This window comes from Myxocyprinus asiaticus, chromosome 31 (genome assembly GCF_019703515.2).
Source record: "Myxocyprinus asiaticus isolate MX2 ecotype Aquarium Trade chromosome 31, UBuf_Myxa_2, whole genome shotgun sequence".
Taxonomy (NCBI): domain Eukaryota; kingdom Metazoa; phylum Chordata; class Actinopteri; order Cypriniformes; family Catostomidae; genus Myxocyprinus; species Myxocyprinus asiaticus.
Window position 1 is genome coordinate 40,807,725 of NC_059374.1, and position 14,942 is coordinate 40,822,666.

At 38.1% G+C, this 14,942-nt stretch overlaps 1 protein-coding gene across 1 annotated transcript in view; it reads left to right on the top strand.

The window, feature by feature from the left end:
* The window catches only part of LOC127422589 (putative N-acetylated-alpha-linked acidic dipeptidase), an 18,882-nt gene extending 4,877 nt beyond the window's left edge, over positions 1-14,005 (top strand). Inside the window, exons 5-19 of the mRNA XM_051666245.1 lie at positions 1,171-1,296; positions 2,073-2,259; positions 2,410-2,503; positions 3,692-3,787; positions 6,079-6,164; positions 6,313-6,432; positions 6,790-6,872; positions 7,084-7,147; positions 7,291-7,358; positions 9,028-9,116; positions 9,190-9,280; positions 9,380-9,644; positions 13,221-13,302; positions 13,418-13,510; positions 13,740-14,005. Of these exons, the coding sequence (XP_051522205.1) occupies positions 1,171-1,296; positions 2,073-2,259; positions 2,410-2,503; positions 3,692-3,787; positions 6,079-6,164; positions 6,313-6,432; positions 6,790-6,872; positions 7,084-7,147; positions 7,291-7,358; positions 9,028-9,116; positions 9,190-9,280; positions 9,380-9,644; positions 13,221-13,302; positions 13,418-13,510; positions 13,740-13,929 (1,734 nt within the window). The 3' untranslated portion in view covers positions 13,930-14,005. The remainder of the gene's footprint in view (positions 1-1,170; positions 1,297-2,072; positions 2,260-2,409; positions 2,504-3,691; positions 3,788-6,078; positions 6,165-6,312; positions 6,433-6,789; positions 6,873-7,083; positions 7,148-7,290; positions 7,359-9,027; positions 9,117-9,189; positions 9,281-9,379; positions 9,645-13,220; positions 13,303-13,417; positions 13,511-13,739) is intronic.
* The last annotated feature ends 937 nt before the right edge of the window (positions 14,006-14,942 follow it).

The window sequence follows — 14,942 nt, forward strand, 5'->3', positions numbered from 1 at the left end:
TTTTCCCAGTAGTGTTGTGGAGTGTCAGGGTGGTCTTTGGCAAACTTCAGTTGTGCAGCAATGTTTTTGTTGGAAAGCAGTGTCTTCTTTGTGGTTTCCTGCCATAGACACCATGCCTGTTTAATGTTTTCCATATAGCAGACTCATGAACAGAGATGTTAACCAGTTCCAATGATTCCTTCAAGTCTTTATCTGTCACTCTATGGGTTCTTTTTCACCTCATTGAGCATTCTGCAGTGTGCCCTTTGAGTCATCTTGGCTGGACAGCCACTTCTAGGGAGAATAGCCACAGTACTAATTCATCTCCATTTATAGAGAATTTGTCTAACTTTGGATAGATGAGTATCTAAGCTCTTCGAGATAACATTGTAACTCTTTCCGGCTGTATGCAAAGCACCAATTCTTGATAGTAGGCCTTTTGATATCTCTTTTTGCAAGGCATGGTCTACGTCAGTAGATGCATTTTTTGAATAGCAAACTTAAAATGTTTGAGTGCTTTTTATAAGTCAAAGTAGCTCTAACCCACACGTCCAATCTCGTTTCATTAATTGGATGCCAGGTTTGCCAACTCCTGACTCTAATTAGCTTTTGTTGATGTCATTAGCCTAGGGGTTTACATACTTTTTCCAACCTACACTGTGTTTGAATGATGTATTCAATATGTACAAGAACAATATAATAATTTGTGTGTTATTAGTTAAAACAGATTGTATTTGTTCATAATTGTAATTTAGATGGTCAAACCAGATTTTAAGACAAATTTATACAGAAATGCAGGTAATTCCAAAGTGTTCACATACTTTTTCTTGCCACTGTATTTGACTTTCATCAAAATTGCATTACTTGCTCCATCTCAGAAACAACCCAAATAGCTATTTAGGCTACTGTTGTTAGTAATGCAGTAACAGTAAATAGTTAAAAAAAAAAAAAAAAAAAAAAAAAGTTTCTGAAATAGTTAATGCTGTAATTTGACAGCATTTAACGTTGAATTTAAAGCACAGTCCACTGCGAGCTTGCATTCTGGTATGGAAAGCCCATTTTTCATGATTCAATCAATTCCTGAAGGAATACGTCACATTACAGAAGTACAGTATAATGGTTTGCAAATGTTGTCAAGCACACTCGCACATGTACACCTCCAGCAGTAACCTTATGTTTTGTAAATTGCAGGGTGATTTGGTCTATGTTAATTATGGACGGACGGAGGATTTCTTTACCCTGAAAAGAGAGCTGGGAATTAACTGTACCGGGAAAATCGTCATCGCCAGATACGGCAAAGTCTTCCGTGGAAACAAGGTGATAAAACTTTTTTCATACGATGGACATTGAATAGAACATGTTCAAGGGATAGTTCACCCAAAAAGAACATTCTGCCATCATTTACTCACCCTCATGTCATTCCAAACCCTTTTCTTTCTTATGTGGAACACAAAAGGAAATGTTAAGCAGAATGTTCATGCTGCTCTTGGATGGGGATTTACATTGAAAAGCTTTAAATTTGACAAAAAAGAACCACAAAAACAATATAAAAGTATTCAGTGTGACTCGTGCACTATATTCCAAGTCTTCTGAAGCCATACGACAGATTTGCGTGACGAACAGACCGGAATTTAAACCATTGTTTACTGAAAACGTACCCTTCCCAGTAGCTCTCAAATTACACATGGCAGCAGGTTTCAGATTTGCCGTCAATGACGCTTGTTCACAAGACAAGCAAGAACCACAGACGTTTGATGATGTCATTGGCAATGAATCTCATTTGCACTTGTGTTTGATAAAAAAAAATGGTGCATCTGGACGCATCACTCCTGGTTTGACGTCATCGGTGCCAAACGGCATTAGTTCTTGCGTGTTGTGTGAATAATTGTGATGCATTTAAAACCATCACTGAAAATTAGACTTTCATTGTTTGAAAAAAAAGATGCTTGAACCTTCTGCCTAACATCATCTTTTGTGTTTCACGGAAGATAGAAAATAATACAGATTTGTAATGACATGAAAGTGAGTAATTGATGAAAATTTTTTTTTTTTTAGGTGAAGTGTCCCTTTAACGTGTGTATATGTGTTTGCAGGTGAAAAATGCAATGTTAGCAGGAGCTAAAGGCATCATCATGTTCTCAGATCCGGCGGATTACTGCGCGGATGGTGTAGAGCCGTACCCTAAAGGCTGGAACCTGCCAGGAGGGGGCGCTCAGAGAGGAAATGTTCTCAACCTTAATGGTGCAGGAGACCCCCTCACACCCGGATACCCCGCAAAAGGTCTGTTTGTGTTCTGGAGAGAGACACAAACACGTATGACCCTGACTCCTGGAACTTACGCCAGCCAATCAAATTGGTGCTTGACGTTTTGTAGGAATTGTTCAATCAAAAATGACTATTCTCTGTGTATCTTTTTCTTTTCTTCTATAGAGTACACCTACAGGTATCGCCCGGAGGATGGCGTGGGGTTACCTAAGATTCCAGTACATCCCATTGGCTATCATGATGCCATTCATCTGTTAAAGTAAGACTGCCACAGCTAAAAAAAAAGAATTATTATTCATGCTTTTTATTGATTGAAGCAGGTCCGGTAGGATGAGATCTTAAGGGAACATTTTAAATTGTAGGTTGGGCAATAGGTTCTCTCGTTTCACCATCCGACCGATGTGGGGGGGGCATCAGAATTTTCTGAGGGGCCCGAATAAATTTGTGATGGGGGTGCGTGCAAAGCCCCCCATGGCCCACCTTAGACCCCGCCATGGATTTAAGTAGACTTTACATCATGAAGAGTCATGTCATTTGACAGTAATTCAGATGAAGTCTTGAGAGGTAGGGCACTGTTAAAAGCTTGTAAGGGCAGCACTCTTAAAGGGATAGTTCACTCAAAAATGATTTTTAGAAGAATATCTCAGATCTGTAATGCAAGTGAATGGTGACCAAAATTTTAAAGCTCCAAAAAAGCGGGGCCTGGGTGGCTCAGAGAGTATTAACGCTGACAACCACCCCTGGAGTCACAAGTTTGAATCCAGGGTGTGCTGAGTGACTCCAGCCAGGTCTCCTAAGCAACCAAATTGGCCTGGTTGCTAGGGAGGGTAAAGTCACATGGGGTAACCTCCTAGTGGTCACTAAAATGTGGTTCACGCTCTTGGTGGGGCATGTGGTGAGTTATGCGTGGATGCCGCGGAGAATAGCGTTAGCCTCCACACGTGCTCCGTCTCTGCGGTAACGCGCTCAACAAGCCACGTGATAAGATGCGTGGATTGACAGTCTCGGATGCGGAGGAACTGAGATTCGTCCTCCGCCACCCGGATTGAGGCAAGTCACTATGAGGCACATTGGGAATTGGGCATTCCAAATTGGGGAGAAAAAAAAAAGCTCCAAAAAAGCACATAAAGTCAGTATAAATGTAATCCATATGACTCCAGTGGTTTAATCCATGTCTTCAGAAGCGATATGATAGGTGTGGGTGAGAACAGATGAATATTTAAGTTCTTTCTTACTGTAAATCTCCACTTTCACTAGTAATCTAATTACAAATTTAGAAAAGTAATTCATTTTTTGTAGGGGATTACTTTCGAGTACCTTACCTAACACTGCTGGCAAACAACCCACAAACTATAACATAGGGACAGTGAGTTTTACTTTGACATGCACCAATTATTAGAGCCTCTGTTGTTCTATTAATACATTTCTGTGATGTCACTTCCCATAGGAATATGGGAGGACCTCTTCCCCCTGAAAACTGGAAGGGCACCCTTAACGTATCATACCGAATCGGACCAGGATTCAGAGATGGCTTTGAACAGAAGTATGACAATTTCCCTTCTTACAAACAATGCAATGAAATCTCTATTTTATCGTTAAAGACAACATGAAACAGCAATCCTGACACATTTGACTAAATATAAAACATTTATGAGTGAAGCAGAATTTTGAGCATAAAAAATGTTGGACGTACTTGATTACATCCATGATTTTATTGGTTAATATTATTTTTTCCCCACCCACACTGCCTTGATGACATCAGCAAAAAAGAACATTTGTTTCAGAGGCAGAGAAAGTTATTACATTTCAATGGATCATTAATCAAAGTTTCTGAGATATTTTTTCTCAAGAATACTATGCACATATGAACTGTGTACAATAAGACCAGAGGAATTTATTAACTATATAATGTTGATATAGATTTTTGTTGTCTTTAAGAAACAGTCACAGTTCTAAACCTGAAGTCAAAACCTGCACATTAAACTTAATTCAAGCCTGACTTTTAACCCCTAAACTTAACTTAAAGATGAGAGAATGTGACATCTGCCACACAGTGTGTGTGTGTGTGTGTGTGTGTGTGTGTGTGTGTGTGTGTGTGTGTGTGTGTGTGTGTGTGTGTGTACAACCTATGATCCTTCTGTAAAGATGTGTTACTTAAAGTTTATACATCCATAATCAGCTTTCATAGCCATTCTCACACTCCAGGAAATTGTTAACTAATTTTATGCATGATGTCAGCAATATAGAGCAGTTTGTGCACTCATCGTTCTTACAGAGGAAAGACGACACATTTACTTCTAACAATACACACAAACTTTAAAATCTAGATATTGTTGAGAATCTCTCATAGACGCAGTGGTTTTCATACTTGGATACAAATATTTACTCTATTCTAAACCTAACTCTCACAGAAACCTCTTCACATTGTTAGAATTAAAGCAAAAAAACTTTATTTGGCCAGTTAATGAGTGTTTTTCAATAGCAATGACTACAGGTGGTATTTTTGACTATTTTTATGTGTACATTTTCTACCATTTTGCTCCCACAAGTATAGCCAAACCTCTACAAAATCAAACACACACATTCACACCTTTCTTCGGCTCTGTTCTTATTCTGTAAAGTACTCTGGATTATGCCAAGTAACACAATGGCCTTGTGTTTTGGGCATCCCATTACACACACACACACACACAAACTTGCTTATATATCATTGTGGGGACTCTCCATATACTTCCATACATTTTATGGATTTTCTACAGTTCTACAGAATTCTGGAGTTCTGCCAGTTCACACAATGGCCTTCTGTTTGGATTCCCCATTACACACAATCATGCAGGCTGCTATAAATAAGATAATAATGAAGCATACTGCAGTATGTGTTAAAAGCTTTAAGTCATCATTGTATGGATTCGTTTCTCCCCAGTTTGGAATTCCCAATTCCCAATGCGCTCTAAGTCCTCGGGGTGGCATAGTGACTCGCCTCAATCCGGGTGGCGGAGGATGAATCTTAGTTGCCTCCTCGTCTGAGACCATCAACCCACGCATCTTATCACGTGGCATGTTGAGTGCGTTACTGCGGAGATGTAGCGTGTGTGGAGGCTTCACGCCATTCTCCGCGGCATCCAGGCACAACTCACCACGCGCCCCACCAAGAGCGAGAACCACATTATAGTGACCACGAGGAGGTTACCCAATGTGACTCTACCCTCCTTAGCAACCAGGCCAATTTGGTTGCTTAGGAAGCCTGACTGGAGTCACTCAGCATGCCCTGGATTCGAACTTGCGACTCCAGGGCTGGTAGTCAGCGTTTTTACATGCTGAGCTACCCAGACCCCCATTGTATAGACTCTTCTTTTTTGGGGGGGGGTGTAATTTTCTCCCCTTTTCTCACAATTTGGAATGCCCAATTCCCAATGCGCTCTAAGTCCTCGTGGTGGCGTAGTGACTAGCCTCAATCCGGGTGGCGGTGGACGAATCTCAGTTGCCTCCGTGTCTGAGACCGTCAATCCACACATCTTATCACATGGCTTGTTGAGTGTTTCGCCACGGAAACATAGCGCATGCGGAGGCTTCACCGTGGCATCCACACTTAACTCACCACGCGAACCACACCATAGTGATCACGAGGAGGTTACCCCATTTGACTCTACCCTCCCTAGCAACCAGGCCAATTTGGTTGCTTAGGAGACCTGACTGGAGTCACTCAGCACGCCCTGGGATTTGAACTAGCGAACTCCAGGGGTGGTAGCCAGCGTCTTTACTCACTGAGCTACCCAGGGCCCCCATTGTATAGATTTTTTTTGTATTTTATTTTTTCTGATTTTCTGTTTTTAGTAAAGTGCGTATGAACATCCACACCAACAATCAGGTAACCCGAATCTACAATGTGATTGGCAGGATCAGAGGAGCTGTGGAGCCAGGTGACATCACAATCCTACACATCAACACTGACAATCCCACTAACCACCACTCAGAACAACACAGTAACCACATAGCAATATCTGTCATTATGGCTGTGAGTTTTGCATGGTAAACGTACATTTCTCAGTCAATTCTGTGTGTTTTCAGACAGGCTTATAATTCTGGGCGGTCATCGTGATGCATGGGTGTTTGGAGGGATTGATCCGGTTTCTGGAGCTGCCGTGGTGCATGAAATTGTGAGAGCGGCAGGACAACTCATGGACAGAGGTATGTGTGTTATATTTATATTTATATTTACAATTATATTTAAATTAATAATAAATTCTAAGTAATAAATAATATGAAAAAAAAATATATATATACACACACACACACACACACACACACACACAGTGTAAATATTTTTTATTTTTTATTTTTTTTTTACTAATAAGGACATCCCAAATGTCCCCAAAAGAAAATTATGTTCAATTTTGGTCACGTCTGAACTAAATTCCAATTTTTCCCCAAAGTCCCCAAAGTACACACATAACTCCATCTAGTTTCACTTGAGCTTCTGTCAACAGTGCAGTATTTGTACCCTCAATTTCTTTTTAAATAAAAATTTCTTTACATATGTTTGAGGTTGGAGGCCAAGGAGAACACTGATCTTTGCCAGTTGGGATGCAGAAGAGTTTGGTCTGCTGGGATCTACAGAGTGGGCAGAGGTACATATGAATGAATGAACAAACTAGAAATGGACAAATCATTTAGGTGAATTAATAAATGAAAGACCGAAAAGAATAATGAATAAATCATGAATTGAACAAATGCACTGAATGAATTAACCACTAAATGAATGAATGAATTGTTGCATCCATCTGCTTGTTGTCCAAGAGTTTGGTTAAAGCCACAGGTTGTTGTTGTTGTGTGTTTCAGGATAATGCCAGAATACTGCAGGAGCGAGCAGTCGCGTACATCAATGCTGACTCTGCCATTGAGGGTGTGTCTCACACATGAACACTGAATCACCGGCATTTCGACAATGGATTCTATTTACGCATGATCCAAATGGAAAAATGCTGTTACATTTACAGAAAAGGCTGCACGTTTAAAAACACCTAATGCTTGTGTGTGTTTGCGCAGGTATGTACACTCTGAGGGTCGACTGCACCCCTTCCCTACACACTCTTGTTTATGACATCACCAAGCAGGTGAGATTTAAACAATATCTATCTGTATGTCTGGTTATTAATTTTTTTTTTTTTTAAGATTTACGCATTTTAATAACAAAATACAATTTTCCTCAACAAAACTGAATTGAGTTATCTTTAAAAAAAATAATAATAATGTTTTATTAATTGAGTTTTGTCAAAAAATTATACAATTAAATTTGATGGAATTTTGTGATGAAATTGAAATGCGTAAATCTTTAAAAAAAAAAATTGGCTAAAATATTTTTTTGAGGATATATGGTTGAAAATTTGTTATTTAACCCCTTATACTCTGGTGCATTTTTGGGCAGCCACCTGCAATTTTTCACACTCAAATTTAAAATTTCACCATTCATGCATACTGTGGACTAAATGCAAAAAAAATATATAATTTTTCAGAGTATAATTAAAAAAAAAAAGAAAAAAAAAAAAAAACTTTTTAAACATGTAATTCTGGTTCTGTTCACTCTACCTCACTTTGAAAAGTCTAATTTTATTCCACTAGATGGCAGCAAGAAAAAAATCTTTTTTTCTCTATCACATTCCATCACAATATACAGATCTGAAATGTAGGTGGCGCTGTAACGCATTTTAGCCCTCACAGATGTGCTCGTCCTTAATTTCAGTCTAATTTTCAGTTCAAGCACCACTCTTAATATTTCATCGAAGATATCAGCCTCTGAGTGGACCTATCTCAGCTCAGTATAGGTGTCATTAGAAAGCTGAGATCCTCCCCTTTGCGATGATGTACAACATTTTATCATCAATAGAAAACATATTTTTCTGATGATTTGTTTTGCATGCTTTTCCTTCTGGATGGCATATTTTGTTCTGACATCTAAGACATAACATTGTATTATTCAGCCAAGCAAGCTCAGACAAGTAAATTGTTTTTTTAGAAAACTCCCTAAGGTAAGAGCAGATATAACGTTTGTTTTTAATTATTATTATTTTAATCTATCGAACTGTAATATTAGGGCAACAAAACAAACTGAACATTCACATTCCAGTGAATGAGAGCTTTCATTTGATATAATACTTGTCCATTTAGTTGCTATGTGAAGGACTTTTATTTTTATATAACTATTTATACCCTATTACCTCTAGGGGGCGCTAATTTTCACGCAAATGTTTTGAGGCCTTATTTTGTTATTTTAAGTGACATAAATGCAGAAGTGATGGTTATCTCTGAAAAGTTGAGATTCTAAGCTTTCAAATGATACCTCATATGCCTGACTTATGTATACGGAGACTTTAACGTTTTAAGCGTAAACTTTTTCTCGCGATATAGCGCCCCCCTTTGGTGGGTCCATCAAGTTTAAGGGGTTAACTAGTTAGTATTAATTAAATGATTTGTGATTATTTTGAGTCACTTTTTAAGTTTTATGCACGAAAGTAAAAGGCAACATCGCAGATTTTTTTTATGTTATCATTATGTTTCTACTCCAAACAATTTTCGATATCTAATCATTTAAATTTTGTCTCAAACATTCCCTTTTTCTTTTTACTTTATTCCATAAAACTCGAAATGTGTTTCTGGATCAAAGAACAGGTCACATTTAAAAAGCACACCGAGACTTCAAAAGAGGGAGTCATAACTTGGGCCTAAATTAATTTTAATATAAGTTAAACGTGTTTGTAACAAGCATTAAATATTGTGTTTTTGAAGGTTTCGAGCCCAGAGGAAGGAGAAGAGGGCATGAGTCTATACGAGAGCTGGCACAAACGAGACAACTGGACGGAAAGAGATGCACCATGGTCAGAACAATGTGATAATGATGATGATTTTTATAATATGATATGAAATATTATGTTAATTATCTCCCTGTAGGATCAGTAAACTGGGCTCTGGTAGTGATTTTGAAGCATATTACATCCGATTAGGGATTGCGTCTGGCAGGGCAAGATACACCAAAAACTGGGTGAGTGTGTTTGCTTTAAATACTGTCTAAGTAAGCAGCTCGCTTGGTTTTCAAACTTCCATGATATGTCCCTTTTAAGGATCTGTGTTTGTTCCACAGAAAACCGAGCGCTACAGCAGTTACCCCGTGTATCACAGCGTGTACGATACTTATGAGATCGTGGAACATTTCTATGACCCAAGTTTCCGTCGGCTGGAGGCCGTGGCCCGTGTGCGGGGTGGATTAATCTTCAGTTTGGCCGACTCTCTGATTCTGCCTCTGGACTGTGTGGAATACGCCACCTCTATTGCCAAATATGCCAGCACCATACACCAGCTGGCACAGAAACATCCTGCTGCCATGGAGCAGTACGCAGTGTCATTCGGTGAGCTGGAGATACTAGATCTATCACTCCTGTACCCAAAATGAGCGTGTTCAGTATCATAGTACATTGAGAATAGTGTACTATTTCAGATGGATTTTCGTAGTGTACATCTGTGTAAATATTACCCATAAAAATGTCAAATATTACAAACCCTTTGCACTAAAGCAGTGATTCTCCGCTGGTTTTGCCACTGATGTATTAACCCTTTAAACTCCGGTGCATTTTTTGGCTGCCACCCACAATTTTAAAATGTAAAAGCTCACCATTCACACATACTGTGGACTAATTGCAAAAAATTGGTCTAATTTTTCAGAAAACCCCCCAAATAAAATAAAAAAAGACTCCAATTATTCATAAATAATATTGCATGTGTTTATAATCTTATGATAAACAATGTGTTTTTTTTTTTTTTGTTTTTTTTTTTAACATGTAATTCTGGTTCTGTTCACTCAATCTCACTTTAGGAGTCTTATTTTATTCCACTAGATGGCAGCAAGCACTAAAAAAAAGTTTCTCTATCACATTCCATCACAATATACAGATCTGAAATGTAGGTGGCGCTCTAACGTATTTTAGCCCTCACAGATGTGCTCGTCCATAGACATTCAGTCTAATTTTCATTTCATGCACCACACTCGTTTCGTTTATATCTCGGCCTTTGAGTGGACTAGAAGCTCAATCTAGGTGTCATTAGAAAGCTGAGGTCCTCCCCTTTGCGATGATGTACAACATTTTATCATCAATAGTCGAAAACATATTTCGCTGATGATTTGTTTAGCATGCTTTTCCTTCTGGATGGCACATATTGTTCCGGACATCTAAGATATAACATTGGATTATTCAGCCAAGCAAGCTCACAGACAAGTAAACAATGGCTCATTATTTAGAAAACTGCCTAAGGTTAAAGCAGATATAAAGTTTTTGGCTACCGGTGGCTTACAGCAGAAGTTATCAGAACATAAAAGAGGTGTTTGTATTTGATGACTTGCAGAAATCCTATTTCATTTTGTGATTCTTTTGAACTGTGGTATTAGGGCAACAAAATTAACTGTACAGTCGCATTCCTGAGATTGAGAGATTACATTTAATATATGACCTTGTGCATTTAAGTGCTATGCGAAAGAATTTTATATAAATATTTCTTCCCCATTACCTCTGGGGAGCACTAATTTTCAACATGAATATTTTAAGGCCTTATTTTGTTATTTTAAGTAACATAAATGCAGACGTGACTTATCTCTGAAAAGTTCAGATTCTAAGCTTTCAGATGATACCTCATATGCCTGACTTGTATGTATACAGAGACTTTAAAGTTTTAAGGGTAAACCTTTTTCTGCAATATATCGCCCCCCTTTGAGTTAGAGTTAAGGGGTTAATATTATTTAATATTATATTTATATTAAATATTATGTATTAATTAGGGCTGTCGTATTAATCAGGTAACATGTTAATTTCGTCCGATTTATTATAAGAAAAATAACATGTTAAAAAAATTAACAATAAATCATGTACTTAAATACCATAATAAGGAAAGTTCCTACTATCAGAGCAATTCAAACTTGTTGCAACAAATTGTTGCAGTAGGGGGCAGTCAGCGCACCAGCTGTACAGACAACACACCTCATCAAACCAACAAAAAGGCAACACAGCCTTCCACAAACTAGCTTTTATGCTCAAAGTCAAATGGGATCTCGAGACCTCAAACTTTCAAACTACGTTAAACTTGTTACATTGTCCTAAAAACACAGCGCTTATGACTAGACGTTCTAGAAGCATCCATCTGATGCACGAGTACATAGACTAACAATTAAAAATAGACCAGTATCGCAAGCCAAACTGACTTTTAATAATGTGCAGGATATGAATTATTGAAATCAGGAATTTAATTACTTCTAGTGAAAGTGCTAATTTGGAAAATAATTTTTTTTTTTTTTTTTGGGGGGGGGGGGATTTTTCCCCTTTTTCTCCCAATTTGGAATGCCCAATTCCCAATGCGCTCTGAGTCCTCGTGGTCACATAGTGATTCGCCTCAGTCCGGGTGGTGGAGGACGAATCCCAGTTGCCTCCGCATCCGAGACAGTCAACCCGCGCATCTTATCACGTGGCTTGTTGAGTGCGTTGCCACGGAGACGTAGCGCGTGTGGAGGCTTCACTGTCCTTTTCTGCATATCGCTGCCCCCTTCCGCATATCGCTGCGCCGTTTTGTGGCATGTTCTGCATAATACGGCGACCCATGCAGCCCCATTTCACGGCCGGCCCACCGGGAAAAGTCCCTGTTCTCCCAATGGCCAGTCCGCCACTGCAACGATCTGACATCCATTCCTATTCAAAACACCATTATGGATATCTAAAATTAATTTCTTACTAGTTGAAATTCCAATTTCACGTATCAGCTATGTACTTATTACTAGTAAAAATGATACGTTTTGATATCAATAATTACATGGTTACTAGTGCAAATGTTCATTCTTGATATTACTAATTAAATTGCAACTAGTGAAAATGCTGATTTTTGATGTCAGTAATTTAGTTTTCACTAGTGGCAATGTTAATTTCTGATGTTTTTAATGTGATTGTAACAAGTAAGAACGCCTTTTTAGATATATTAAATTATCCTTCAGTTTATTGATCTGAAATACCAAATCTAACATGTTAAAATAAATGAACAGATATCAAACATCTGCATTTTCACATTTTATTTAGGCTTTTAAAGACACTTTTTGTATTGTCTAAATGCTTGTCTGTTGCCACAATATGATGTAATGTATTTCAATCTGAATTATAATATTTTTTATATTTTATAATTAATTAAACTATTAATAATTTTTTTTTTTTCAATTATTGTTATTTGGGGGGCCTTTCACAATATATATTGATATGCAATTAATTGTGATTAATTAATCGGCAACATCATGTCATTAATTTCATTAAAAATGTGTAGTGCAGTATAATGTGTAGGTCCAACAATATGCAAAAATACATAAGCACAACACAACATACATAAGCTGAATAGAAAATGGACAATTCTGGTTTCTGAACATTTCTAACAAATTGGTGGTTTTGTACTGTTGACAGGAAATAATTCACCACACAAAACACATTGTGGTCAGCACATATCCTCCCTGCAATCAAACTATTTAATGTGATCAGGGTCGTATTTTTTTATATTGCATAGTTTTGCATACCAACCGTTCCATGTTGGTATCTGCATTCATTTGGCTACCAAAATACTGTAGAATTTGACTGGATGCATGGCCGTCTGCTTAAAGAAAATGAATTACATTTATGACCATGAAAAGTTTTTGCATTGTGACATTTTCAGGACACTTGAGCACATTTTAACTTTTTTTTTTTTTTTTTTTTTTTTGCAAATTGCGGTAATGATTATATAATAATGACCATCTTTAGTAATAGAATTGGGGGGGGGGTGCTTAACTCTCGATAATACTGCCACAATGTAAAAGAAAATAGGGTTAATTTTCTTAGTGCAAAATTAAACATTTGTATTAGTTTCTTTTAATTTTGGAGTACAAATGGACCCAGACACTGCTTTACAGAAGAGTTTTTTTTTTCCAGATTCTCTCTTCTCTGCTGTTAAGAACTTCACAGTCGCAGCTCAAGATTTTCATCAAAGACTTGATCAGCTCAACACTTCCGAGTATGAAATGACAACACGCAGACAGTTTACATTTTTCAAGCTGCATCTGACTCTCATGGTGTTTAGTTAAAAGCATGTGCACCTGTAACATACCAGATTATGTTCTTTCTCTCAGCGCTATGGCCGTGCGGATGGTAAATGATCAGCTGATGTATTTAGAGAGAGCTTTCATTGATCCGTTGGGTCTACCTGGAAGACCATTTTACAGGTGAGCACTGATAATACATTAGTTTTTCCAAACCTGTATGACTTTCTTTCTTCCATGAAACACAAAAGGACATTCTGAAGTTGATATTTATATGTTGAAGTAGCTGATAAGATATTGTGGTCTCTACGAGGATATGACTCAAGTTCCTTTTTCAATATAAATCTATGAGATTTTTTTGCCTATACTTAAGTTCTAAAACAACATATATTTGTCTTTTTCTGTCTTCCAGGCATATCATTTTTGCGCCCAGCAGTCACAATAAATATGCGGGCAAGTCTTTCCCAGGGATTTATGATGCTTTATTTGACATTGAGAACACAGTGGACCCACAGATGGCCTGGGACGAGGTCAAACGACAAATCAGCATTGCTGCTTTCACAGTCAATGCAGCTGCGGTCACACTAATGCCTGTGGCTTGACATTTAAATCAATAACAACATACATTGATCAGCCACAACATTAAAACCACCTGCCTAATATTGTGTAGGTCCCCCTTGTGCCACCAAAACAGCGCCAACCCGCATCTCAGAATAGCATTCCGAAATTATATTCTTCTCACCACAATTGTACAGAGTGGTTATCTGAGTTACCGTAGACTTTGTCATTTCGAACCAGTCTGGACATTCTCTGTCGACCTCTCTCATCAACAAGGCATTTCCATCCACAGAACTGCCCCTCACTGGATGTTTTTTGTTTTTGGCACTATTCTGAATAAATTCTAGAGACTGTTGTGCGTGAAAATCCCAGGAGATCAGCAGTTACAGAAATACTCAAACCAGCCCATCTGGCACCAACAATCATCCATGTGATTATCTAATCAGCCAGTCGTGTGGCAGTAGTGCAGTGCATAAAATCATGCAGATACGGGTCAGGAGCTTCAGTTAATGTTCACATCAACCATCAGAATGTGGAAAAAATATGATCTCAGTGATTTGGACCGTGGCATGATTGTTGGTGCCAGATGGGCTGGTTGTGTATTTCTGTAACTGCTGATCTCCTGGGATTTTCACGCACAACAGTCTCTAGAATTTACTCCGAGTGGTGCCAAAAACAAAAAACATCCAATGAGCGGCAGTTCTGTGGATGGAAACACCTTGTTGATGAGAGAGGTCAACAGAGAATGTCCAGACTGGTTTGAACTGACAAAGTCTACAGTAACTCAGATAACCGCTCTGTACAATAGTGGTGAGAAGAATAGAATTTTAGAAAGCTATTCTGAGATGCGGGTTGGCGCTGTTTTAGTGTCAGGAGGGGGACCTACACAATATTAGGCAGGTGGTTTTAATGTTGTGGCTGTTCGGTGTATATATGAAAAGTTCAACTATAGTTTCTGTAGTAAAGTCATGGTAAATTGTGTAATTATTGTGATTTTATATGAAAAAAGTTCAATCATGGTAAATTGTGTAATTATTGTGATTTTATATGAAAATTC